Source organism: Lutjanus erythropterus, chromosome 11 (assembly GCF_056507025.1).
Source record: "Lutjanus erythropterus isolate fLutEry1 chromosome 11, fLutEry1.hap2, whole genome shotgun sequence".
In the NCBI taxonomy this organism is placed as follows: domain Eukaryota; kingdom Metazoa; phylum Chordata; class Actinopteri; order Lutjaniformes; family Lutjanidae; genus Lutjanus; species Lutjanus erythropterus.
Genome location: NC_139327.1, coordinates 35,544,927 through 35,571,730, shown reverse-complemented (window position 1 = coordinate 35,571,730; position 26,804 = coordinate 35,544,927). Strand labels below are relative to the sequence as shown.

Genomic DNA, 26,804 nt, shown 5'->3' with positions numbered 1-26,804 from the left:
ATGTATATCACGAAGGTTTCTGGCAAGAAAAGGCTCTCTGACAGTGAAATAAAGCAGCGAATATCTTCTAAATATAGTGCACACTTAAACTGATAATGAGTTTTTTTAGATGGACATTTTTTAAGTGGCTAAAATACATTTTACTGCAAAGAACCAGAATAAAACACTGACAGTGGATAAGTACTAGTTATACAAGCTCACCTCAAAAATCTGAACTATCCTTTGTACTGACTTTCTAAAAGTTCAACTTTGCAGTTCCAAGGAATTTGTCCTTGTTCCTCACAAACCCACAAACCTTACTGTCAACAGTTCTAATTGTGTTATGGCGCCCGCCCCACATGTCTAACCTGCTGATAGTGTTTTGGTGTCTATGATGTGTGGCTCATGCACAAGATTGGCTCCAGTTTGTGAAGCGCTGCCAGTCCTCACCTGCCTGAAGAGATGGGGATCCTGATTGGAGCAGCATATAGTCTGGCTCTCCAATCAGGAGGGTGCAGTTTGGGGACTGAAGTTACAAAAGCTTGGCCAGCCTGAGAGTGGGCGCTGCTGGGACTCTCAGCTTGCCAACGTGCCTCTAGTTATTGTGTCATATTGATATGTTAATTATTGTGTTAACTCTGTGAAACTAGTATTGAAGCACTTGTTAACTACCTGGGGACCGGGCCTGATATAGTTCCAACAACTGATTAAAGACACACACAGAAATTCCTTTGTTTGGAGACACTAGGTAGTAGATACAAGGTGTTTCTTTTAGAAAAAGTTTCTCACAGCTTTTATTTTAAGAGCCCTCTTTTGATTATATTTGTTTCTTTGATTTGAACACCATCCACCAGCTCTTCCCCCTTCTGGTCTGCCTCACATGTTTTTATTTGTAACAATTATCTGAGATCCTTGTTAATAAATAACTTTATTCTGGTTTTATGTTGCTTCCCTTTCTGTTAACAAGTTGAGTCTTCACCATAGACTGTGTAAAACATGTATAGGATGTAGGATGTAGTGGAGCCGTTGTGAAGCTTGCAGTGTGATGAGTCCAGCTGTCACCACCTTGGGAGTGCTCAACTCCACTTAACTCCTGGCTTATCCAAAAATGGGCAAATAGTGAAGCATGAGAGGAGCTGAGGTGGCTGAATGAAGCGGCCACAAATCATCAATCATGAACCTTCCATACAGCTGTCATGAATGAGGAAATTAGTATTAGTAGTATTTTAATATGGTTGACTTCTTTTTGGAGGCAGCCTCAAGTGGCAAATCGTGGAACTACAGGTTTTGGCACTTGTGCGTTAGCTTAATTTTTCAGCCCTGGAGGATTACTGTTTTTGTATGTTATTTTTGAATTACTTCAAAAATAAACAACTAAATACTGCATCTTATAGTTAAAAAAATGTCTAAAAACATTTCCAGTGCAAATCAAAAGCATTTTGCATATTCATATGCAACTATTTATAGCTGGTTAAATCAGATTACACTTACAAAAACACTAGGCACAAACTACAGGTGTAATGTGTTTGTGTTTTCTTCATTTCGTTTGATAAGGTTTTGTTGTTTCTGTTTAGGCCAAACACCAGAGGAACACTTACTCATTGTTCATCTTCCATTTTAAATGTGCATAAGAAAGAAATAAAACCGCATTACCCATAAATCATCATGAAATATCTAAAACAAATATTAGTTGAGTAACCATTAACAAAACTGGCAACCTGACAACCGCAGTGGAGTAACTTACTTTGATATACAGTAGAACATATTTGTCGTATTTTAAGGATGTTAAAATTGCATCTTAAAGTAGCTTTTACCATAAATCTGGCCAGGCAAAGTGCATAAGAGTCCCATCAGACTGTGATTTAGTGTTTTTACTATTTTGAGGAATTTGGCATAATCACCGCTCTCATCTCAAAGGTATTTCAATGCCGGCAGTCAAAACCCGTCCACCTCATCACTCCACGAGGACTGAATTAACAGCAGACGTAGTGAGACTGAGCTGATAAAATCTCCATTCATTTAACTTTGTGCTTTAAAGCGCAGGGTGCTTTAGTCACTGCTGAGGGCCAGAGCTGTGTTTTATCTTCAGCAGCTTGTGAGGCATTTACAAAGAATGTACGCGGTTAGAAGATGCCTTTGATCAGAGAGTGAACCATGACTGTTACACGCAATGAAACCTTTTCGGGGACCTTTTTGTCTGCTGTTAAAGGAAGACAAATGTCGTCGTCTTTGTGTGGCGGGAGCGAGGGCAGGAATCAACAGCTGCAGCTGCAGTAGTTGGTCAGACAGACGCAGTGTGTTTAGGCCCGGGGCTGTTGACTTACCCCTGTTTGACTGCTTTGTTCTTGTTCACATCGATGGTGGTGATGGAATGCTTGGCGCCGTTCTGCACCTCCCAGTCCACCTTCCACTGGGTGTTCTTCGACTTGGTCTGGAGCAGGTTCACCCCTTTCTTCGCTTTGACCCTGCAGGAAATGGCGAGGGAAAAAGAATGGGAACAGGTCAATTTTATTAGAGGGGATGATTTATGTGCCAGGTCAGAGGTGAGAGCCCTCTGTGAGCAGCAGTCCTCCTTCTTGTATTGCGTCATGGCAAAAGCAATTCCACAGATGAATCAATAACAGAGATGAATGAAGATGACAGAGCAGTGATACATGAGGGTAGAAGGCTCAGTCTGCTTCAGGTCACAGTGTTCTCCAACACTTTCTATAAAAAATCTCATCTACCAGGATTATACTTCACCCACTGAGTATTTATACGGTATTATTAACCACTGACACCTGAAAGCCTCCAAATTCAGTGGAAATATTTAGACTAATAAGACTTTTTAGATTTAATAATTTTTGATTTCCAAGAGACACAATGCCATAAAATCTTATTGACTCTGAGGTGAAATCCTCCTTCTATAACCCTCCTTCAGCTCCTCGGGGAGAACACACTGTACTGGTAGGTTATTGTCATCTACAGAACAGGAACACTGGAAAGAATTCACATTTTGTTGCTCAAGAACACTTCAGCAGAGAGTATGTTTGAACCACTCAAGTCCCTGCTGCCTTTTCATATTTCGGGTGTTCATATTAAACAACCCAGCGACTGAAAAGCACCAAATGGAAATTATGAGTACTGGAATGTTCTATTGCTACATATAAGTCTTAAAAATATAATTATTTAATTTTTGCAGGTATTTTTTTATCCACTTTGCCTTGAATATATTCAAATCATGATTCAAATTCTCTCTTACACCGTACATGGAGATGAAATAGTAACAGTGAACTGAATATACCTTTGTGTGTGTATTCATTCTCGCTCGCAAACCTAAATAGATCCACAGGCGCGCAGATACAAAAACACCACATACATAAATAAATTTACAGAGTCTACAGAGGTTCCTGTTCACATACTGAACATGCATGTGGGTATACACTCCACACACATGCAATAAACATGTAGATCGAAAATCTACAGTATATGCACATATATTGCAACACATGAATGTTGCACGAGTGCAAAAAACAAATGTGTACATGCTCCCAACACATCTGCAGTGTGTGAATGTCTACATGTACACTTGAAAAAGGAAGACAGAAGAGAAACACCAAAGCTGAATGCAGTATAACTACAGTGCATAAATGAACAGCATCATAAGAAGCTTTTCAGCTACAGAGTCAAGATAGTAATGGAAAGAAATACTAAGTCTTGAATATGAAACACCAACATTTCCAGGTAGACAACTGCATTAAAAAAATCTGTTATAATTTTCATTCCTGAACTGTATAATTTAAATTAAATATGGCCACCCTAACTTATCTGTCATCTTTTCTACGCTTAGGCTATTTTTTGTAATGTGTTGCTTTGCTAACATCTGTGATAAACCAAATCTTCCCAACAGCGACATCTCACCACCAGTCAAAATAAATTCTAGTTTTTCTCTTTTACTAGAAAAGAGAAATTGATTGATTTCTAGAAAGACACATTACTGCTGAGTTTTTCAAAATCAGAGTGAAGGCAAACATCTCATCAGCTGATCAACAAAACTCTGCTCATCTTAAACTCAAACAATCTAGATGTATAAACAGCCCTACAGGTAAGAGGAACAATAGGTGTTTTCGATGTTAGGGTGATCTGTCCCTTTAAGATCATTTCAGAGGAAACCTTTGGATCTGTCAGCTTTGCTTTTCATGTGTATCTTGACGAGTATCTTGAGTGTTGGTTTCCCTTAAGCCAGGAGGTTGTTCACATCAGTGACGAATAATTTGAATTTTTCAATCAGCTGGGTAACAAAGCAGTCCTGGCAGCTGTCCTTTGTGACTTTACCTAGACGTGCCATTAAGGCGTCCACTGACAGAATACAAAGCAGCAGAGAGGAAAAACAAAAAGCTCTCTCCTTCTATTTCTTGTTGTTGTGATTCTGGTCATTTGACCACATGAACCACGCCCGTCTCCCGCACTGATGCATGATGGGATCAAACGGCTCATCCACAGACATGCAGAGCCAATGGAGATTATTGATCTGATGGTCTCATTTTCATGAAATACAAGACACAGATGAATTATTAACATATTTGGCTTTTGTTTGCCTGCTTTTGGCCTTCAAGACAGATCATTAATAACCAGACTGGAGGCTAAGATAACTCAGGAGTTCCATGAAATATTTTAAATTCTGTGCTAAACACCAAGTAATAATGATATGTAGAGTATCAGACAGAAGAAGGTTGTCATGCTGGTTATGAAAATATGAGCCAATTCCTGCTTTCCCGCTCGCAAAACTCTGGGGATCTTAATGATTTTGCCTTGTTTACAGGAAAACACAGTGTTGTTTTTCCTCTTCCCGCCGTGAGATCAGTGCATTTCCACTCAGACAAACAGCAGCACAGTCTGGACAAACTCACTGAGAGCTTTACCTAAATCGTATTTTTGTCTCAAGTGTCTCATTTACATTCGGCTCAAAGTTTGAGGCCCCGGCAACATCTTCCAGATCGTCCCATTTATTTCTCTGACAGATAAAAATTCTGACGTCCCACTGAGGTGTTTCCATTTGCCACGCCAACCTGCGCTCAGTGCATCTTCCACTCATCCATGATTTGCGAAAGCAATTGACTTTCAGCTGGAGCCGTCTCCCCTTCTTCAGCCAGAACAGGCACACAGCACAAAGACAATCTGTATTTCAATGTAATCGCCGCCATCCTCCTTTTCTTGCTGATAGTATTTAACAAGGGATTAATGGAAACTGTGCAAGCTAATTATAACCATTAACTTATCATTAGCCATCCAGTTAAAAGTCTTTAATAATTTGATTCTTTCATCAGTTGAACCTCACAGTTCATGGAACAGACCTGTTTCACAGCAGCCATACTGATATGAAAGCGCAGGGCAAACACAGGTGTTACCAATCATACTAACTAAGGTCACGTTCTAATAAAGAGCAACCTTTATTAGTAACACTTGTGTTTACTCTACTTTCATGTCAAAATGGCTGCTGTGGGAAAAGTCTAAAGACGCCTTGCAAAATTACACATATAGACAGTTTTGGATCTGGTGCTGCTATTAGCAGGATGCAGAAATGATCTATAATCTACACACCTGTTGCTCTCTAAGTTTGGTTAAGTTTAGGCACAAAAACTACTTGGCTAAGTTTAGAGAAAGACAATTTATGTTTAAATGTTTAAAGGTCCAGTGTGTAAGTTTTACAGGTATTTATTGTCAAAATATGGCAGAAATGAAACATAATATTCATGAGTAGGTTTTCATTAGTGCATAATCACCTACAAATGAGAACTGTTGTGTTTTTGTTACTTTAGATGAACCCATTTATATCTACAGAGGATGCAGGTCCTCTTCCACGAAACCACCATGTTTCTACAGTAGCCCAGAGCAGACAAATCAAACACTGGATCTAGAGAGGGTCTTTCATGTTTTTCAGAGTTTTGTAGCCACCGTAGATTCTCCTACACACTTTGAAGTTTGTTTGTGAAGTTTTAGATTTGTCTGAAACTGCCAAAATTGCAAACTGCAAAACATTTATCATATAAATTGCTGTCTGTGCTGTTTTATTTTTATTTAGCGAGGTAAAAATATAAAAATAATACAGAGCCTTTAACCAGCCCATATGGAGAGCTGCACTCGGTTCTTGTCCCAGCTTGTTGTTGTTTTTTCCTTTTTGTTTATTTTATTGCTATGGACCCTCTGTTGCGTTCAACTGAATAATGAAATAAAATATCTAGGACCCATAATTATTATTTACTTATCAAAATTGAATGGCAGGGTGACAATTAATTAACAATTGAATATAGGTTTCTGTTTTGGCCCTGCAAGGGAAAAAGAAGTTCACAAAAAGACATTTAAAAACTGCAGTCACTGAGCAGGACAGTGTCCACCACCGAGGACACTGAGGTCACGTTTATAGGAAATGAGGAGTTTTAACAAGTTGAGGAGGAGTTTATAGTCCACATTAATTACACACAGTGACTCATGATATTTTTTAGAGGTAATATTTCACTGTTAAAAGGCTGATAATAAATGAACAAAATAATAAATAAAGGGGATTGTGTATTTCTCCAACAGAATTAGAATCCTGGAATAGTAAAGACAAAGAGTATTTTGAAGGGAGATAAAAGACATAGGTTCATGCTTGGTTCAGATCAATGCTATATGTGTGACAAAATATTACTGACTTCATGCAAGCTTGTTTGGAGCTTCGACCACATTGCATGCACTTCATCAGTGAAGGAAACTGGCTCAACACTGACACTAAAGTTCAGATAACTGATTTCATGCCTTGTCATTTATTATTCATTTTCTTTAAAAACGGCCTAAATCAAGTGAGATGAAACTGGCATAGTTTTTTCCTTTTTGTACCGTACTAAAGCCATTTAAGTTAATTAACACATAATAATACTGGGAGAACTGACATTCCTGCTTTTGATTTTGATCTAGATTTTAAACTGTATCATCCCTAATACTGAGCTTGTTATTATTTAAGCCACATGATGAGAATCGAGTTAGTCTCATTACTGATGAGAGCTGTGAGATGTCGTTAAAAGTTATTAAAGTTATTTTGATCAACTTGGAAATATAGCTTCACAGTTAAATAAAGAAAATGTGGAGAAAAAAAACAAATTTTAGACAGTTTTTTGTTGGCAAATCAAATATTTCTCATGGGATTGGTGAGTGCTGAGGGAAATATGATTCACAACCATGTGATACCTACAAACTACAATATTGATTAAACCTATAAATACTCAACTTCAAGAAAGCTGTTGCCTTTTCTCTTGTAAACATGCCATGTCTGATACAAACCTTCCTATCAAAAATGTTTTTTATTATTCTAATTTATCTGTAATAAACAGAAGAAGCGCGTCTCCCGCGTTGCATCTTTTAAAAACATTGTTTCTTGTTATTGCAGCTCTTATTGTCTTCTTTCATCAAATCCCCCACATTAGAGAAAATACAGTAATTATCTGATACAGTGCCGTCAAGAGGAGATGAAACAGAAATATGTAATGTTTAAGAAATCATCCTGATCAAGCGTGTTGCCTTTGATGTGAGTTGAAAAGGGGAAACGTAATACCCTCAGACTCTCGCTAAATGAGTTGACCCAGTTGCTTCTTGATTACTGTAGCTTGTAAAAATACCGATCATAAGAGATGATAATTACACATTATTGTAGGGCAAATCCATTCCCCAGTAAGGATGCAACCCTGATGAGTAATACTTGTATTTATATTTATATTCATTACCTAAACTCACCAGCAGCTTATAAAGTCCTGCACATATTCATCATAATCTTTTTTTTTTTTACACAGCCTGCATACTGTACAGAACCAATGTTTTTAATCAGGTCCTTTTTCACCGACTCCGCTTCATTTTTGCACCACAAATGAGAGGGGATGAAACATTACCCATGGGGGCGCCACATGAATCGGGCTCCCCATTGAACAGTGTTAATACTGATTAATGAAAGAGCATTGCAAATGGAAACACTGTACAGCAGCAACCAGCAATAACACACGCCCAACTTCTCAGAATCTCTCTGAGCCCTGCTGCTGCTGTACGCAGGCAAAGTGGAGAGGCAATGTGAGCCACTTCAGCTAAGACAGAGCTATTACTTACTCATTCCACACAGATGCCTTCTGCCATGGCAACACCTATTAGACTCGGAGTTGGCTGACGGACTGCTAAACAGGAGAGCCTTTGGTCAACACATTTCAGGCCAGATTTCGGAGCTGCCTGCCTCTTCTCCCTGGAGTTATCAAATTTGGTCTTGTATCTGGTGGTAAAAGAAGCACTGCCTCACAGCATGAGATGACCACAAAACGATGGCATCAATCAGTGATCAATACCGAAATGACTTCATCAGCTGCTGTGGTTTTCTAGTCTACTTTCAATAGCTGTTATTTAGCCGGTGCAGAGAGTGGATGCTGGAGCCAAAAGACACTCTTTTTAAACATCAATCTGTCCCATATTTTCATTTTTTAAACTGCTTCAAAGTCAAAGTTAAAGGAACAACATTACCATTTACCCAACAAAACCTTAAAGCAGTGTTTGCCAACCCTGGTCCTCAAGGCACACTGCCCTGCATGTTTTAGATGTTTCCCTGCTCCAACACACCTGATTCAAATCATCAGGTTGTTGTCTGGTCTCTGCAGAGGCTTGATGACGAGCTGTTCATTTGAATCAGGTATGCTGGAGCTGATTTTGAACTTTTTTAAGAAGACCATTTTTAAGTGGCTGAAAATACCCTTTGTTGCCGACCCCGTCCACAGCAGTACAAGGCTTAGCTTCCGTGCTGATACTGATCTCTGCCTCTCCAAACTGAGAGCATGCCGACCAGCATCCACTGTAGCTAATACTAAAAAAATACCTCATGTAACCCCTCTTCAGATGAACTGAACTATCCCTTTAACATCCATCAGTCCCATTTTTTCATTTTAAAATCTTTAAAAAGTTAAAGACATGACATTTACTCAACCAAACCCCAAAATCCTTCATTATTTTCCATGCTCTTTGCTCAAATTACAGCTTCCTTGCCTTTTCTTTGCAGCCTGCTGTGTCTCCACGGCGAGCTTGTGCTCAAGAGTTTGGATTGCTCTCTGCCGGGCAGAGAGACCCATGTCCTCATGACCCATTTATGACACTTGCTGCCAGAAATCATGTCAGCTGCCAAGCCACATGCTGTAATTTAATCTAACTGGCTGCTGTTAATAAATAAAATATGCAAACCAGGATTAAATCAAACCACAGCTCCCAAGACTTTAATTTTTCCTTAATGGCCCTTTTAAAGAGTATTTATTGAACACATTTGAAGAAAACGTCGCTGCAGGGCAGAACGGTCACAAAACTGGAATTTTTCCACAGCATAATGAGACTGACTGTGAAAAATGCATTTTTAGACTTTGATCACTTTTAAATCTCTACAATGAAATAAAATTTTAATAGTCTAGACTTCATATGCACACCATATCTGATTAATGTGAAAAGGGCCATGCATCAAGATGCACAGTAGCTGGGAGGTGCAAATTCAAGGAGCAAACATAAAAAGTGAGGTGTGTGGAAGTTGGGAAAGCATCGTATCATAGAGAGGTGTTCAAAACACTTTATAAGCTTACACAGAAAACAAAAGGGGTGTGTCTTTTGATGCACAGATACACCACCAGTTGCATGCGCCTTAATGCTAAACTCCACACACTCTGACCATCAGACAATGGATTCTAAGTAGGCCGGCAACAACTTTTTCATTATCGATGACCTATGGCACTAATATCTTTCTAATACTCTCTTGTGTTGAGGAGAAATGTGTGGGGAAAAAGGGCTGTGTCAAATTATTCCATGGGACATACTTGAAAAATTACTGCAGGGCAGTGAAGATGCTGATGGTTCATCGAGGACATGAGTCTGTCGTTGTTAACAGAGACTCCAGTCCGCAGTGTAGTTCGGTCTTCACCAATAAACCACAGACGTGTTTGGTAACATCAGGATTCATGTTCAAAAATGTTTTTATACCACATTGATGCATCTGTCCTCATTCACCTCTTCCCTCTCTGCTGTAAGCTTTGGTCCTCGCTTGATGCTCCAAAATCAAAAGGTCAAAGCAGGAGCATCAAGGCAATCTGACGCGTCTCTTTGCACTTTTGGTGCTCGCTGGGCCATTTAAAACAATATTTGTACTTCAAATCCCACATGTCGGATGCTCAGTGCAGTTGGGCTTTAAATATACTGCAAATATATTTAATGCATTCAAATGTGAAATTTAAAATGTTGCTCAAATATTTATAGAAGAAAAACAATGGGACATTATGAACTTGATGACTATCATAGAGAATTGTACTGTTGCATTGTTTTGAAAAGAGAAAAAGCCATCTGTGTTTATTTGCATTTATGTTATTATTAAGAAAGGGACAGATGATATAAGATTTTTTTTCTTCTTCCTGCAGCTTTTTTTTGGGGGGAAAATTGGTTTTGGAAAGTGCACACTTAAACAAGCAAACTAACTAAAAAAAATACTTAGAAATGTTTGAAATGTTTGAGATGAAAAAGAAAGTCTATAATTATCCCAGTGAACATGGGCCAGCTTCAATGTTTCATACAGCACAAGCTGCTGTAAGGATGCAGGTATTTGCCAGCAGCACTGTATTCAGTAGCAGTTTGAGAACATGTTAAATATGATTTAATAATGAGTATACTTCCTGGCCCTCAGCTTCCTGGCCTGCTGGAACCGACTGGAGTATGCCAGTGAAAACACAGCTGTGGAGCTATTTCACAGCTGGAGGACGGCTCCGTTAAACTGGACGCTGACCTATGAAGTTCCCTCAGTTACTACTCAAACATGGTCTCCTGCAGGGCCTTCCATCTAACTTCCAAAAGAAGTGAAAAAAACGTCAATAACCACTTACAAATTTCCCTGCCACTGTAATGGCAACTCTCGAGTGACAAACATGGCTTCACCCTCGAATCACAAGCAGCCATCTTATCAATCACCACAAGCACTCTGATATCTGTGGTGTTTATCTTCACAAGTTAACAGCTCAGAGGTTTTCCTGACAGCGGCGGCACGGAGACGTGCAGCTGGAAGGCCAGACGGGAGATGGGACAGAATTTTTTTAATGGGAGTCTGCGAAAATTAGAATACGAGAAGCTGGGGGAATAACACAGAGCAGATTACAAATTTGAATCTGCAGCTGCTGGTTTGCGAACGCTGAACAGATTTATTTCTCGTAGGTGAAAATGAGCAATGCAGAGCAGTGATAAATATGGTCCCTACACTGTATGGCAGAGTTAACAACAGCACATTCCTAGTTATTAACACCCAATATTTCCCTACAAAACAACCAGACTAAGTTGGAGCCATAAACCTGCATTTTCAGTAACACGAGCAGCGCTTTGTTCCAGCTTACAGTGCCTTGTAATTAATACAAACAATAAAGTCACATTCTAACAGAAGAGATGAGTAAGCCAGATAATTATAGCAGAGATCCAACAGAAACATCTAATGCTGAGGTAAGATATTACAGTAGCATGCAAAACACTGCCATTATAAAACTGCTTTGTCATTTTCTTTGTCTGCAGACTGATACTTTTTAACCTCAGAGTGTGAAGTTTTTGTGATGCCAGTTGCTCCTGGACAGCTCTGTCCTCCATTTCTGAGTAAAGTGCGTGTAGGTGGTTGTGCTCGGAGAGAATAAGGAGGCCTAAAACTTTTAAACTGTTCTCACTGATTTTGATCCAAAACAATGAAACAGATTCCCTCTAAGTCTGTGAGCAAAATCTCACATCCAGATTTAATATTCAGATGATACATCATGATATAGCAAGTTTTCTGTAAATTAAATGAATAAATAGTTTATATAAAATCTCTACATGAAAAGGCCTATTTATATACATGAAAACTAAAAGGTACTTACTTGATTAACATTCTCATTTTATTAAAAAGGTTTTTTGCAGATTTTCGATTATGAATGCAAAGTATAAGTATAAAATATTAATGTGTAAAACATAAAAAAGTAAACTATAGAGTGTATGCACGTGATATCACAGCATGCGGCGGTCACTGTGTTCACACCCTCTGAGTGGCGAAAAGACGACTCAGTGGCAATATTAGTGTTCAGCTTGAATGCCACGAAAATGCAAACAACACATCTGTAATGAGAAAGAGCTGCTGTGATATTGACTGCATAAACATAGAGTTAACAATAATTTGCAGCAGTCTTTTTAAAAACTGCCAAAAGCTAAAGAAAAGAGAAGATCACTGAAATTCACAGAAACAACTGGAATCCAGGATCTGAAACATGGATCTGCTTGCTATGTTGAGTCAGGTATGTTAGATTTTTGGGTAAAATCACACTTTAAGTTACGTATATTTATATATTTAGCATCTTTCATTTATATTCTGTGTAACGGAGCCTTGTCTTCTATAAATATGCAGCATATCATACATCCTAGAACATGTCTCTCCAACGATGTAATAAAATAAAAATATCTGTATCTTTTGATGTTTTCGCCAACAAACCGAACTAATGTTATGACAAAGCTTCTGGGCTTTTGCTTGGTGTTTTTCTGCAGAGTCTAAATAAGGTGCATTTAAATGTCAAGCAAACCTGATTCCTGGCCAAATGTAAAATTCTATGTAGTGTTTCTTTGGTGAGTTGTAAGAATCACAGTGGAGTCCAACTGCAATTAATTTAAGCGGATAATCATTTGATTTAATCCTGGTTTCATAGTTCTCTCTGCTAAAGGAAGCCATGTTGCAGGAAGCTTTGCTACTTAGTCTGACTTGAGTCTGTTGCAGGGACTGAGCTGTGGCATAATTTGCAACAGGGTCTGTGTCAGAATTTTCCAAGAACATGTAGCAGAGGTAGCACCATCTTTAGTTCTGTGTTTTGCCTTGGCTGGTCGGAGTCTTTCTCCTGTTTGGAATTACTCTCTTCTTTGTCATGTTCACTCTCCTCTGTGTTTGTTTGTGTTGCTTTAATGCAAATTTCCCGCCTGCATCCGTGCCACGCAGAGCATCCAAACAAAAACAAATATTGCCGTCAAGGGTGTAATTTGAAACACAATGAAATAAACGATGGAGCGTAAACTGAAACGATATGTTTTTCTGTCATCACTTAATAAGTATCGTCATATCACACAGGCCAGAAGAACCACTTTAAAAATAGGTCATAATTATATAGTTTCATTTTTTAAAAAAAGGCTCAGATGTTTATTGAAACATTTGGGCACGTTCGATTTTAGCAAACAGTACTCAAACAGGAGGGAACAGAGACTTTGCTGGGGACTATTTTCAGACATGGATTAATACACATTTGGTGTTCTTTGGAGTTGGATTTTCAGCAGCAGGACAATGTGTGTGGGACGGATTCAAAATTAACAACAGTGCCCATGTTCATTGTAACGAAGGAACATGTCACCCCACCCACACTCTAACAATGTGGCTCATTTGTGTGTTTTTAATGTTCTTTTTTTTTAGTTATCTGGCACAGAAGAAAACACTATAGGGTTTGGCTGCGCAACACTTGTTTGTACTTTACTGGAATAACATTATCGCATTATCTTTTCAAAATCTGATTTATAAAAGCCAGAAAAATGAGCATCTGATAAAGGTGTCTCTGAATCACTGGCACTGATCAATAAACCCATCAAACCCAGCAGATGCTGTGACTATGACAAGGTTGTAAAACCTTCCTGCTGCCCTGCTCCTTTCAGCAAGTATCTAAGCTGGCCCGTGGTTTGCTGCATGTGAACGTCTTCAGGAGACGTTAGGGTGCACAGAGGCAGAAAATTAAGTATATTGTGATGCTACATGCCTGAGCACGAGCATTATCTTTCTGTTTCTTCATCACAATCAAAGGCTGCCCGAACATGTGTGACAGAAATGCACTATGGGGACTTTCTTTCCACTGGATTAACCACCGGCTGGTTTTCAAACATTTTCTCTTTGAACTACAGAGATGCTCCCGCTGCACTCACCTTACAAAGCTCAGGCCTTCTTACTCTGAGGACCAGGTCTTGATGAATAGCTGCAGTTTTCTGAAACTAGACCTGAGTTCATGCTTATCTCCTTCTTACCTACTTCTCTATGTAAAAAAAACAACATAAATAAATCACTGGTGATGTGAGAGATTGTCAAGAACAGTGAGCCAGGGAAATTTTCTTTATCAGTTATTGAGAGAGAATATTTTTCTTAGAAAAAATAAGGAATTTATACTAAAGGTTTGGTGTGTAAAAAACAGGGCAAGCTCCATACTTAGCTGAGTTTACTTTAGCCATGCATTATCAAAAAAACCCAAAATCATTTTGTTCAGCTCCCTCGCTTTTCCATTAGCGTTGTAAATAGCTCCACAATGATGAAACATTTTCTGAATATCAGACCTGAAAGGAGTGCTTTTAGAAGCAAGGCTGGAATGCTTTCATCATACCAACATAAAAATAATTACTCTTGCAAGACGTTCCGAAAAATGTCGCGACTGATGTTTACACAGTATGTCACAGTTCTTTGGAGAATCGGAGTGGAGTATCAGCAATGAACCAAAGGCATTGCTGTGGACAGGGACAGAAAGAAAAGGTATTTTAGACACTTAAACGTCCACCAAGAAAACAAAAGTCAATATCAGTATATGTGGACATTATATTTACTTTGCTGTCAGACAGCCATTATATAATCCAACCAAACTCCATTGACGAAATTCAGCGACTCCAAACTAACCTTTTAAATCACCAAACTCACACAATAACACAACCTAATTAACAGATGGATGCAGCAGTAGGTCAGCAACTGCCATGTTATGCAAGGTAAATTTATTGATTTTGCCCATGGAGTTTGGTTGGTTTGGAGAAAACGACACGTGGTTTATATAACCGCAGGTTCCCATCAGAAAAAGCTGTCTGACGGCAAAGTACAGTGGTGAAAATATTCTAACTGACATTAGATTGTTTTAGGTGGATCCTTTTCAATTGGCTAAATTACCTTTGACCCTTTCCACAGCATGATTTATAAGTCCTCAAACAACCCCACTTCAAATGATCTCAACTGTCACTTTCAAGGAGAAGCCCCGTTTATTGCAAACTGGGTCTTATTTTTGTAGACTGGGCCATCACAGGGGAGTTATGATAGTACTGAACTTACAAAGTTAACTTGGTGAGATCTGGGAATGCATCAACATCGTTAAAAAGACATCTGACAGGGCAAATGAGGGATTATCACATTTCAAGTTGGCATATTTTTAATTTTAATTAATACATTCTCTTTCTTGCCCCGTCAGCCTTTTTTTTTTTTGAAGCGATGACACCACGGTCCCAGATCCCCGCATTCATTCTGGTGAGTATATTATTACCATAGCAGATGGATATTATGGCTAAAACTACAAAAATATGACCCACGATATAATAAACCAGAATTATCCATTAAATAAGCTAAAATGGACTACAGCCCTGTTATAAATTAATGATGCTGAAGACATACAGATATAACTCCAGGCTGTAAAGTGTCAGAGTTTTTAGGATAAGAGAAAGTGTTTCTTGTCATTGTTGCCAATTCATTAAGGACATTTTTAAAATGCTTATTCAAGAGAACTAATGCCAGAATCATCAAAAATGTCCTTACCCTTCAGGTGGATAAGAGATACTAATTACAGCCCTTCTTTCATTCACCATAAAAGATCAAACTAGATCCAGGGCTTCGCCAGCACCCCAGCAAAATGTTGATTTTTGCCTGACCACTACCTCAATTTCCTTCAGCTCTTTTCCGAGTTTCACCAAATACAACAACAGCTCTGGTTTGTGCATTTCATCAGGGCCTGACTACAATTCCCTTGTGAAATTATCGCATGAAACGACCAAGACCTTCCTCTCTGTCTGCCAGCCCCAGACAGATTGGACTGGTATTTGGCATTCACTTGTGGCATGTTATGCTGCCGAGTGGGACGTCGTAAACAAACATTTGATAGCGGATGGTGGTGACAACAGCCCACAGAACACTTGTAGTGCCACCATCGGTGAGCAGAAACCCTGATGGATGGAGTCGAGCTCCACGGTTGTCCCTTTAGCGGCACACAGATGAAGGCAGAAAAGTAAATAAACAACTAAAATGTCAGCACTTGAATGTCTCAGAGGCATTAGCTGCACTCCCTTTTGCATTACAGCAGAAACGGGGCCTCCACCCAACAGCTAAATTTGGCCGGTACAGTCTTTTCTCCCACTCATCTGTAGGCAGAAGCTCCATTAGTTCCTCTGAGGGGGCACTTTACAGACAACTTTGCCACTTGTGCGACTGCATACACGACAAATTCCACTCCATGAAGATATGTATAATTCAAAGTAAGTGCAGATTTTTATTTGTCCTTGGCCAGTTGTGGATGTGGTGCATTCATGTGTCCAGTGACATGCGATTCAATTACGCACTCTGCCGTGCGCGATGTTTCATCTCCGGCATGTGATGTTATGTTTATAGGGGCTACTTTAAAGGCAGAAGTGGTTTGCAGCTGGTTGTGAGCACTTCACTGAACTGTTCAATCGACCTCACATTCAAAACAAATACTAAATCCTTTCTACATCAAAACAGAGAGTCATTTAAATGGAGGACTGTAAACATCGTAGACAGCCAGTGTATAACAGCTCCAGTGTCACAGTCAGGAGGGTTTTATTTTTCGGTCACAATTCTAGTTTTACATGGAGCTTTTGTGAAGAATTGTAAAGATATAATGGCAGATATTCTGAACCTGTGCATGGAAAGCACACAGAAAATGAAAGCAACATCCTCTATGACTGCATGTGAGATAAGTGTAGTACATTATGGAGTATCAGTACAAAGACACTAATAACAGTGTTTTATGATATGTTTGGGAGCAGCACATGCAAAAACCACACTGCGTTTTCTTCACACAAAGGAAAAACCATCATTTTTCTCCCTATTGCTGACTTGTAGAATACGAAAATGAGTTAACTTGAATTCAAAAAAGCACAGCTACAGCCACCAGTGTCAAGAGACAGTTGTAAATGTTTGGATTTTTTACCCATTTATGGCAGCAATGTGCACTATTTTAAGCCATTTGAGATAAAAGCTAAAAGTCTGTACATTATTTAGGAAAAAAAGACATGGTAGATACCAGGAAAAAATACTGTACAGGAGGATTTTATATCTGATTGATCTTTCTGCTCTGTGCTCCAATAACAGATGAACAAGCCAGCAGAACCTCAGTCAACTTTCTCCTTTCCTGATTAATGTTTGAGGCTCGTCCATGTTGAAAAGAAAAACAAATTCTTAAGATGGTTAAAAGATGTTGCTGGGGAACTGTAAAAGCCCACACGGCTAACGATTGATGCAGATTAGCTAGCTTGTTAGCCAGCATTTTGCTAACATTATGCATTGGATGTAAATGGCTAGCAAACGATTGATGTAGATTATAGCTAATTAGCTAGCTACAGAGCACAACACTAGCTAGCGAATGATTAACACAGACTAGCTAGCAAATTAGTGAGTGCTTTGCAAACATAAGCTAACTTAAGACGTGACTATATGTTACATGTCGTTTCTGCAGATCCCCCAGCAACATCTTTTAACCACTTACAAAACTTGGTTTTCTTTCTGAGAGACGAGCTGAGTGTGTAGCATATCTTACAAACCTACAGGAAACAGGGAAGGAGAAAGTTGACAGATGTTCCAGTGGGGTGAGACTTTAGAAAAAATCAGTTGTTCAACAACTGCCTTCATCATTAAGATATGCATTTTGTTTAAAAATCATTACCGTTAATGAAACATATTTCTGTTATACTCCACTGAAGTACAGTTTACAGAAATTATGTTGTAGCTGTCAGATCTGATTCATTTGAACCATCTATGGTTCACTGGCTGATGCTGATGCTGCTGAACCACTTTCTGTGGATGGCGGCTGAGGTTGACTCCTCACGAAAAACTCTTTTTTATGTGCACAGTCCATAAGCTAGTAAGCTGGCAAGTTTCCTCACTGACATGACACAATTGAAAGAAACACGATACACACAAGACAAACTCTCATGACAATAAGACCTATAGGCAGACCTATGGATGGCAATATTTCCCCAGTGACAGAACTTTTGTTCCACTGATTTGCTGGTCCAGTCAGAGAGACTGAGGAAAAGTGACACAAAATTGCTATTTTACAAAATCTAAAAGATTCTGGGCCTTTTAGAAAATATTTAGGGCTGAAGCCCAATAATCCATCCACAAAGAAGACGAGAAAAAAAGACTTCATTACTGATTTAGAATGACTTGTTTCACCATTAATAACTTAACCTAAATATCCTCTAAATAGTACTGTAAATCTCTGAGTAACAACCAAGACTTACATTAGACGAAGTGAAAAAACAAATGCCAAATTTGAGGCATGTGCCTCATCCATTTTAAACTGATTCTAAATGTATATTTCAGGTAAACATTCGAGACACTCCATGTTTACAACAAGAACTAATACGTGCATAGTTATCACTGCTGCCACAGAATGAACAGTTAAGGTTATTTATTTATTTCCTTGCTCAAGTCATCCTAGAATTATTTTACTAGAATTTCCACTGAGGTGCCTCAAACTCGACGAACACATCTGAAGGATCCTACACTCCTTTCCTTGCATCCCTTCTTTTTCCAGCGGCGAAGAACTGGAGCTGGCCACCGTCAGGGTTTTGTGCTGCCTAATCATCCAACCAAAGAGCATGGAAAGACTGACAGAGGAGGGTACTTCTCTGAGTTGTGTGTTTCCTGGTCTGCCAGTCAAACATTGGAGGAAAACATTTCTCTGCTGTGTGTGTGGCTGTGGAGAGCTTTTTTAAAGTCTGGGGGGTTGCAGCCCCTCCAAGTGCTCTGCTAGATCCAGGCACATGAAATGATTCATTTTTAATTTATTTGGAATAAAGAGATAAAGAATTTGTAGCAGTTAATGTGAAAATAGACACCACGGCTCAGCAGACGACCCTAAAGCACTTTATAGAAACCAGGCGATCAATCGAAAATGCAAAAATAAAGATGCCACAGTAATTGCTACATTGCTGTGACATTTTGACAAGTTTGACAGTTGACAGTGGAAATGGAAATGCAGTGCAGAGATACTGCTGTAATGAGCGCTTAACTCAAATGACAGAGAAAACTTGCAGAACTTGATGAATACCACTTGAAAAAGTGACTTTTCTCTTTAAACTGTAAAACTCCACAATTCCACTTCTATTTTGGATGCATGATGATAATTCTAGCGCCTCATGGGTCCTTAAGATCCCATAACAGCCTCATCAACTTCAACATGAGCACACAGCTTTAGTAATGCTTGGCCTCAGCAAAAAAAAATCTCATGCAATGTGCTCATCATTATGGCCCTGAGACAAGAGAGGTGTCAATGTCAATATGGGGGCTGCACAACATTGTCAGTCATGAAGACCGGAGCAGCCATTGCCACAGATGTTCATTTGGCAGAGTGATGCACAATTCTGCAAAAAAAAAAAAAAAAAAAAGGCCTAATGCTCATTATGAAAGTCAGACGATAGAACGCCTGTCTGACAGTAAACAGAGCGGCCAGGCCATGCGAGAGGCCTCGGCCAACAGGGACATTATCAGCAGACTCAGTAATTCAGTCATTTCTGTCTGAAATAAAAAAAAGGCAACAATGTGCAGCACAGTATGGCCCAGTAGTCAGGACTCGGCCTAATCTGACAATTCACTGGAGGAGAAAAAGGAGTGGAGAGCAGGAAAATCATTTAGTTGTTTTGATGAGAGGCTTTTCTGGAGCTGCATGGATAGATACTTATAACTACTGATCTAATAAGACTACATTTAGACACTGTAACAGAGGACCCAAAAGACAAGAAAATGCAATGTTCTGACAATGTTTTGATCTCTCGGTGCCGGGTCCAGTGATGTCTGTTGCTATGGAAAAGATCTAGACAATATAATTACAGTGTACAGGAGAGGGTTTTAGGAGGATCAGCTTTAGGTATCTTAGAAGTTGAAATCTCAGTCGTGTTCCTACTTGCTTTGACTGGATTTTGGCTCCTTACTGCAAAATTACAGGCCTTAAACAGAAGCTGTTTGTCTCTGCAGCAGATGAAAAGGGTGTTTCGGGTCTTGCGGTGGGTTTCCCCTTGAAAGGGTTGAGGGCTTTACGAAGTCTCCCTCAGGCAATTCCAAGCTGCTGCATGCAATCTGTGCTTATAGAGCATAGGCAGTGTGGGCAATCACTTGCAGCATTTGTCACAGTTTCAGCCTCTGATTTAGGAGAGTGTATATTTTTGCACACTTTTTTTTTTATCCTTGATAAACAAATGCAAATGAGAGAGAGACAGGTGAAACCAGGACAAGTCACAGCATCAAAAGATCATGCTGCAGGCTGCTGTGCATCCAAGACCGAGGAACCTCCAACCACAAAACATAGAAGACATCTCAGCATTTGCTCTCTTATGTAAAGATTCTGTTACTGCGTGGCCTAGTTCTCACCTCAGATGCTTTCAGAAACATTGTTTAGTGTACTGTTTAGCTGTAATACAAGAAAGATTGTGACCAGCTGGCTGCTATTTTGCATCCTGCTTAAAAACAGACCAAGCACTGTTACGTCTCGCCCGGTCTTATTCCCAACTTGGCAGACACCAACATTTTGTCACTAAACGGCAAATCATATGGATGCGCATGGTGCTCATTAGCAGCTGAAAGAGACGCACAAAGCTTTCAAGTGACATCAACGTGAACCCATCCGCAGCTGTATGACACGCATCAGGATTTCGACGTGGGAGAAGTCCGCGTCCGGAGGCGGATGCATGGCTCAAACAAATACAGGAGACTAAACTCAGGAGACTCGGGATCGTGCCCCATGTGAAACCAAAAAGTTATTAAAAGGTTTCAAGATACATAACATTCAGTGACATATGTAATATAACATAGTTATTATGACATGGTACTTTCCTAAACCCTACCTAAGAAGTTTTGGTGCCTAAATCTTCACAAACTGCGACACTTTCACAATGTTAATCAATTGTTAAGAAGGCTTTCTGTTAGGGAGTCATACAGCCCCGAAAGCAGGTGTTCACAACCTTTTTTCCTTAGAGGGCCAAAACTGAAACTTAACGGTGAGTCACAGGCCAAAAGCAAACACCTATTGTATTGTTAAGATGTAAAATGGTACTAGGATCTCAAGTTCTCTTAATTGACTGACTTGTCACTGACTAATTAGGGATCTTACATATTTAAATTGCATTTTTACCTCACAAAAATAATAAAACTACAGAAACATCCATTTACATTCTTGATTTTTTATCTTTTTTTAGCTTGAAGCCCCAATATTAAATTCAAATAGCTTATTTTGTTTGAACAACTTCTAAAAATCCAAAGATAGTCAAATTATGAACAAATAAGCAGCAATAATCATTTGAGAAGCTGGAACTAGAACAGTTTTGGTAGTTTTGCTTGAAAGTTGGCGTGTGCAGTGTCTGTAGTTGAGGAGCTGGGATGAGAACACTGTCACAGCGTTTTATAGTGCTGCAAATGGATTAATATTGGATTGAATGAACAGCCTGTTGCACCTCATACAGACCCTAAAGAGTACCTTGTTGGCATGTGAGCAGGTTTCTACATTGCGCTTTTTGTTGCTTTGATTGGTTGTAGGTCTATACAATTGAGTCCAGAGACATTTTGGCCTGAGTGCATCGATGACGCCTCTTGGAAATCGAAAATGAACTGACAAGTTCCAGACTGATTCCCATTTGTGAATTAGTCTGGTTGGCGCCGGGCCAAGAGTGTTTGGACTGGTCACAACCTGTGCAGCTGTTCAGATTCATTCATATGGCCAAATACAAAAGCTGCAACAGCAATCCAACAGCATTCTTTATCCAACAGCAATTATGTAATGCACTTTTAGTCTAGTCAGAAGCAAATTACTCTTCAATGCTGAGCAGAGATAAAATCAAACAGAGCAAAAATACAACAACGTATAGTTCATCATATGATGAAGAGGTGTGGTTGAATGACCTTCTGTACGTGATTTCATATCACAACAGTGTGTAGTCATTATATCTAGCTGCTGCTGGCAAACATGACGCTTCAAGCTTTGTGTGCGATAATGCTGATGTTCCTGTTGTGACTAGATGTGACCTTGGCAGCCGTAACTGTCCGTAGTGCTCAGATTGTGTGGAAGTAAAACACATTAGACTTAAACCATGTTTAATTTAATCCTGCGGGGACGTGTCTGAAGTGAGAATGCAGCTGGACCAAACAGGAGAAAAGCCTGAGAATTACACATTTAATTAAACAGACTGACCAGCTTCTATCGATATTCTCCTGTGGTTTTAAATGCGCCGTAAAAAACTTAATTATTTGCTTCTTGTTCACAACTTTAACTACATAAAATGTTTTAAGGCTGTAATTAACTATTATTTTCTTAATCAGTGAATACATTGATTATGTTTTTGACTATTAATCACTTGGTCTATAAAATGTAACAAACTTGTCCATCTTTGAGGATCGCTCCACCTTCCAACATTCAAATAAAAGGTGAACTTTAAATTGCTTGTATTTTCTGACCAACAGTCCAAAACTCAAAGATATTTATATGTATATCAATTTACAATAAAATAAAATGGAGAAAAGCAGCAGCAGGTGTCATGTTTATCATGTCATCATCTTTGTTTTACAGGTTAGCGGTAAACAGAAAGTACAGCTGTGGCCGACAGGAATGCATTAGCTTTACAGGTATTTGGTCATAAACCAAAGCACTGGACAAACCGAAAATTTGACCTGAAAGAAAAGTCAGAGGTTCACTAAGGTTATTACAATTTATGCTGAGGGGAACTTCATGGAAATTTCATGGCAACCCTTCAAATAGTTGTAGAGGTATTTCACTCTGAACCGCAAATGTAGTCGTGCTGGAGGAAAGGTCAGGGGATCACCAAAGTCAGTGGAATTCATGGTGTTTTGGGCCAATCCACAAAGTAGATTTTGAGATGTTTTACTATGTAAGTGAAAACTTTGTCCTCTTAGTGCCCCTACAGGAAAAGCAAGTGGATCACCTATTTCATTATTATTCATTCTCTGGGGAACATGAATGTGTGCACGTTATATCTTGGCCTTTCAAAGTGTATCTAGAGCCTGTCAATGTTGAGATATTTCAGACTGGACCAAAGCGATACTCTGACAGACTGACGGACCCATCCATAGAGCCATGCTGCTGGTGTGGCTTAAAGATCTCAAGTCTCAAACCTAAGCCAGGCTCAGTAGTCACGTCTCTGTCAATACATTTTTATGCGCATTTTGAAGTATCGCATTAGAAAAGGTCTTTTGCAAATTTTGCAAAAAAACGTTTTTACGCTATCTTCAGGTGGTTTATTTCTTTTTTGAAAAAGAGTTCATGTGCTTAGTGGGAGATTTAAAACACTTTTTCTGAGTAAATTCTGACAAGGCCAACATTTAAGTCACATGACTGATCAGATGTTTCTACTCTGACAGTGTCATCGTGGCTCTCATGGCTCTATAATACATCCATGATCGCTTCATACAGATCTCATGGGACGTTCCTCAATTAATACTGAAATGAACAGATATTCCATCCTGTTTTCTACATTGTCTTTCACTGTTTAAGGTTCGACTGGTGTCCTTTTTATTCTGTCATCATGTTGCACCCTCTTCTTCTGCAGTGGTACGATGATTTTCTGACAATTGGCGCCACCTCCCACTTATTAGGGCTGGGACGATACATCTCCCATTTTGAAAGTATTGCAATACTTGTGGGCCGACTTGATGTGTATTAAGTTTTAAATACTGCGATTCAATATTATGACTTATTGCAATTTTTGTTTGCTTTTTTAAAAAGGAAAAAGTTGAATCACACACTTCTAGAGACTGTATATCATCAGTCATATTTCCAAAAACACTCGCATTGCGTCGCATTTTCATCACATCACCCTGTAGCTTTTCAGTGTGAGTCACATGTTGAAGCCAGATTAGCAGATTAAATTAACAATGTAAGCCAGAAGCTATAAATTAGTTTGAAGTAAAATGGATTTGTTTGATAAGATAACATGACTGTGATGCTAATTCTTTTTGCATGTTAATGGGACTTCCTATTTTGTGTTAGCATCAAGCTAACAGAATAAGCCCTAAGTAATTACACAAAGAAAAAATCAATTCAAATCAGGAATCCAAAAATTAATTCCAAAATTGTAAAAACAGAGAATCAAAACAGTTAAGAGATTCTATTTTCTCCCACCACTACTGCTAATCTGGAAGAGCTAACTCCTAATAATCACAGAATGGCAGTGGATGGGAATAAACACTCATTCTGTTCAAATCCGCACGACATTTGGATGGAAACCTGGCTAATGAGTACCAGTCTCCATGAATAAACTGTCTTATGAATAAACTGAAAATTATGTATAAATGTGGCGGAGTGCCCTTTAACCACAGTACATTGCGCCATGGGCCAGTAAATAACATCAAAGTGGATCTTCAGATTTACTTGCATCATTGGAGCAGTTATGTTTAATATATTAAGGCAAAAACACACAGTCTGAGGACTAATGAACTGATCACCACACAGCAATGTATTGCAGATGACATCAGTGGATTGTAGTCAAAAGGCATCACTCATACATATTGCATGAATCTCTGCACATTCCCTGCATTTACATCTCCTAATGTATAGATCAAAGTAGAGATGAAAACATTTTGTTACTGCTGTCAAGGCAAAAAAAAAAAAAAACTCTCACTTGCTGCACTACAAATAAATCTGACCTGGCCTTTGAGTGTTCCAATAACAAGGCAGTGCCGGCAGTGAACACGGTGAACACAAATCCTGACACATACCCTCAGAGGTAGCACCCCCGTTTTTTTTTTTTTTTCCTCCTTTGTGCATCTCTCCCTCTCAGTCACACACACAGGATGCACATGTAGCAGCATGGAGGCGAGACTGGCGGGGAAGGCGTCCTTTTGGAGGACAATTATTCTAAGTAGTTTTCCCATCAGCCAGAGCCACGAGCAGAAGACCCTCGGGTGAGCCAGAACCTTTCTGAGGAGGCAATCGGGGATATAGCCACTGTCCAATTTATTTGATAAGGCGAGTGGAGCTCAGACCTGCCAGCAGATGCAGAAGGGAGGAAAATTGGGGCCGTGCTGCAACCTAGTTGCTGACATTTTCAGAGTTCAAATCACTATGCATACATAGTGATTATAATAATATTTCAGCCAGGGTTCAGGGTAGATATTCAAAGTTCAGGGCGCAGTGGACAACTGTTGGCTTTCAGTACACAGTGCCGACCAGGTGATCAAGTAAAAGTATGGGTTAGTATTACTCATTGGAGCATGAGATAGCGAGGCTGCCGCTTGTGAGCACCAGTGATTACAATATAGTGAAAGTGGGCAACAGAGTCTCTCTTCAAGGCACCGACTGTGGGAGATAAAATTCAAAGATCTTTTCAAGCAGGGGGTGGTGTCAGCGCTCCTGATGTTCTCAACTTTTCCCCCGAGGAACTTCTATTTCAAATTGGACAGCTCAGAGTAAAACAAGCTTTCTCCGGGGATCCTCACCCACACAAAAGCCAGTGTAAAAGAAATGCCATCCCTCTCCGGGGAAACACACACACACACACGCACACAGCAACAGAATGATGCATCGGCAAGAAATAAATAAATAATCACAAAAGAATGGCTCGCAGCATCATGTCATATAAAGCTTTGAAATGATCAAAAACTGTACATGGATTAAAGCTGTTTAACTAGTTTTAAAATAAATAAAAATGCATGTTACGGTTTTCCAAATAAACTTTAAAACATACAAAGTAATACAGACGAGACAATACTGCTCAAATGAATAATTGATTATTAGATCAGTTCGGTTATTCACTCAGTAACAATAAATAATGCCAAATGCATGTCGGTTCCAACTTCTGTAATGTGCGGATGTGCAGTTTTTTAGTCTCATATTATTAGTAACTGAAATACCTAAACCAGGGTTTCTTCAAATTTATCAGCACAAGATCCAGAATACAAATTTGGTGTCTCCCAAGGACCCTGACTTGCAAGAATACATTATGTATCACCCTAATACATACTTTTATAAACTGGCAAAAAGAACATTATCAGTCTAAAAGTAGATCACAGCAATAATCAAATTTGCTGAGTGTAATGTAAAGTAATGTAGTGTAAAGTTTCTCACCACCTTGTCACAAAATGTCCGCTGAAATCCTGGAGGGCTTTTAATTTGAAACACTGAGAGACAGTGAGTTTGTATATCATGATGTGGTAACACTAGCAATCAGTTTTTCAACAATTCTATACTTGCATGACAGGACTAGCTTCAAAAATCTGAAAATTTCAGAGGCATTCCCAAGAAAATACATCCACATCAGAAAAAATGTGATCTAAGAATCGTTAATACAAGTGTTAAAAGAAAACGTTAACAGACCCTCTGATCTTTCATTTGCATGTCAAGAAATAATGCAGGGGAATTTTGCAAAAGATCAAACATTTAGGAACTTTTTGAAAAAGATATGAGGCATCTCAAGGGGTGTATCTTGTGAGTCAGTACATTCAACTGTTAAACTGTGCAAAAAATATAAATTAAAAGTCTGCACATTGACAGTTGTGTATTTTTAAGTCAGACTAAAAAGATATCCAGCAGCAAAAGTTAACTATCTGTAATTTGGGTCAAGTTAGGACATTCAAAATGCAAAATGTCTCTTGACCTGAAGACATTAGGATATTTGAACATGGTGGGAAATAGACTGTAGCTGCATTCTCAATAACTATAAAATATGAAAAATGTCCTCAAGTGTTCTGGACAGTCATGCGTTATCAGTCTCGGAGAAAGAATGATCTTTTTTTCTGAATATTGTTA

At 39.1% G+C, this 26,804-nt stretch overlaps 1 protein-coding gene across 2 annotated transcripts in view; it reads right to left on the bottom strand.

Annotated features, from left to right (window-relative positions):
* The window catches only part of tmem132e (transmembrane protein 132E), a 519,725-nt gene that overhangs the window by 94,614 nt on the left and 398,307 nt on the right, over nucleotides 1-26,804 (bottom strand). For both annotated transcript variants that reach the window (XM_084730028.1, XM_084730027.1), the window contains exon 3: nucleotides 2,304-2,444. In XM_084730028.1, the coding sequence (XP_084586154.1) occupies nucleotides 2,304-2,444 (141 nt within the window). The remainder of the gene's footprint in view (nucleotides 1-2,303; nucleotides 2,445-26,804) is intronic.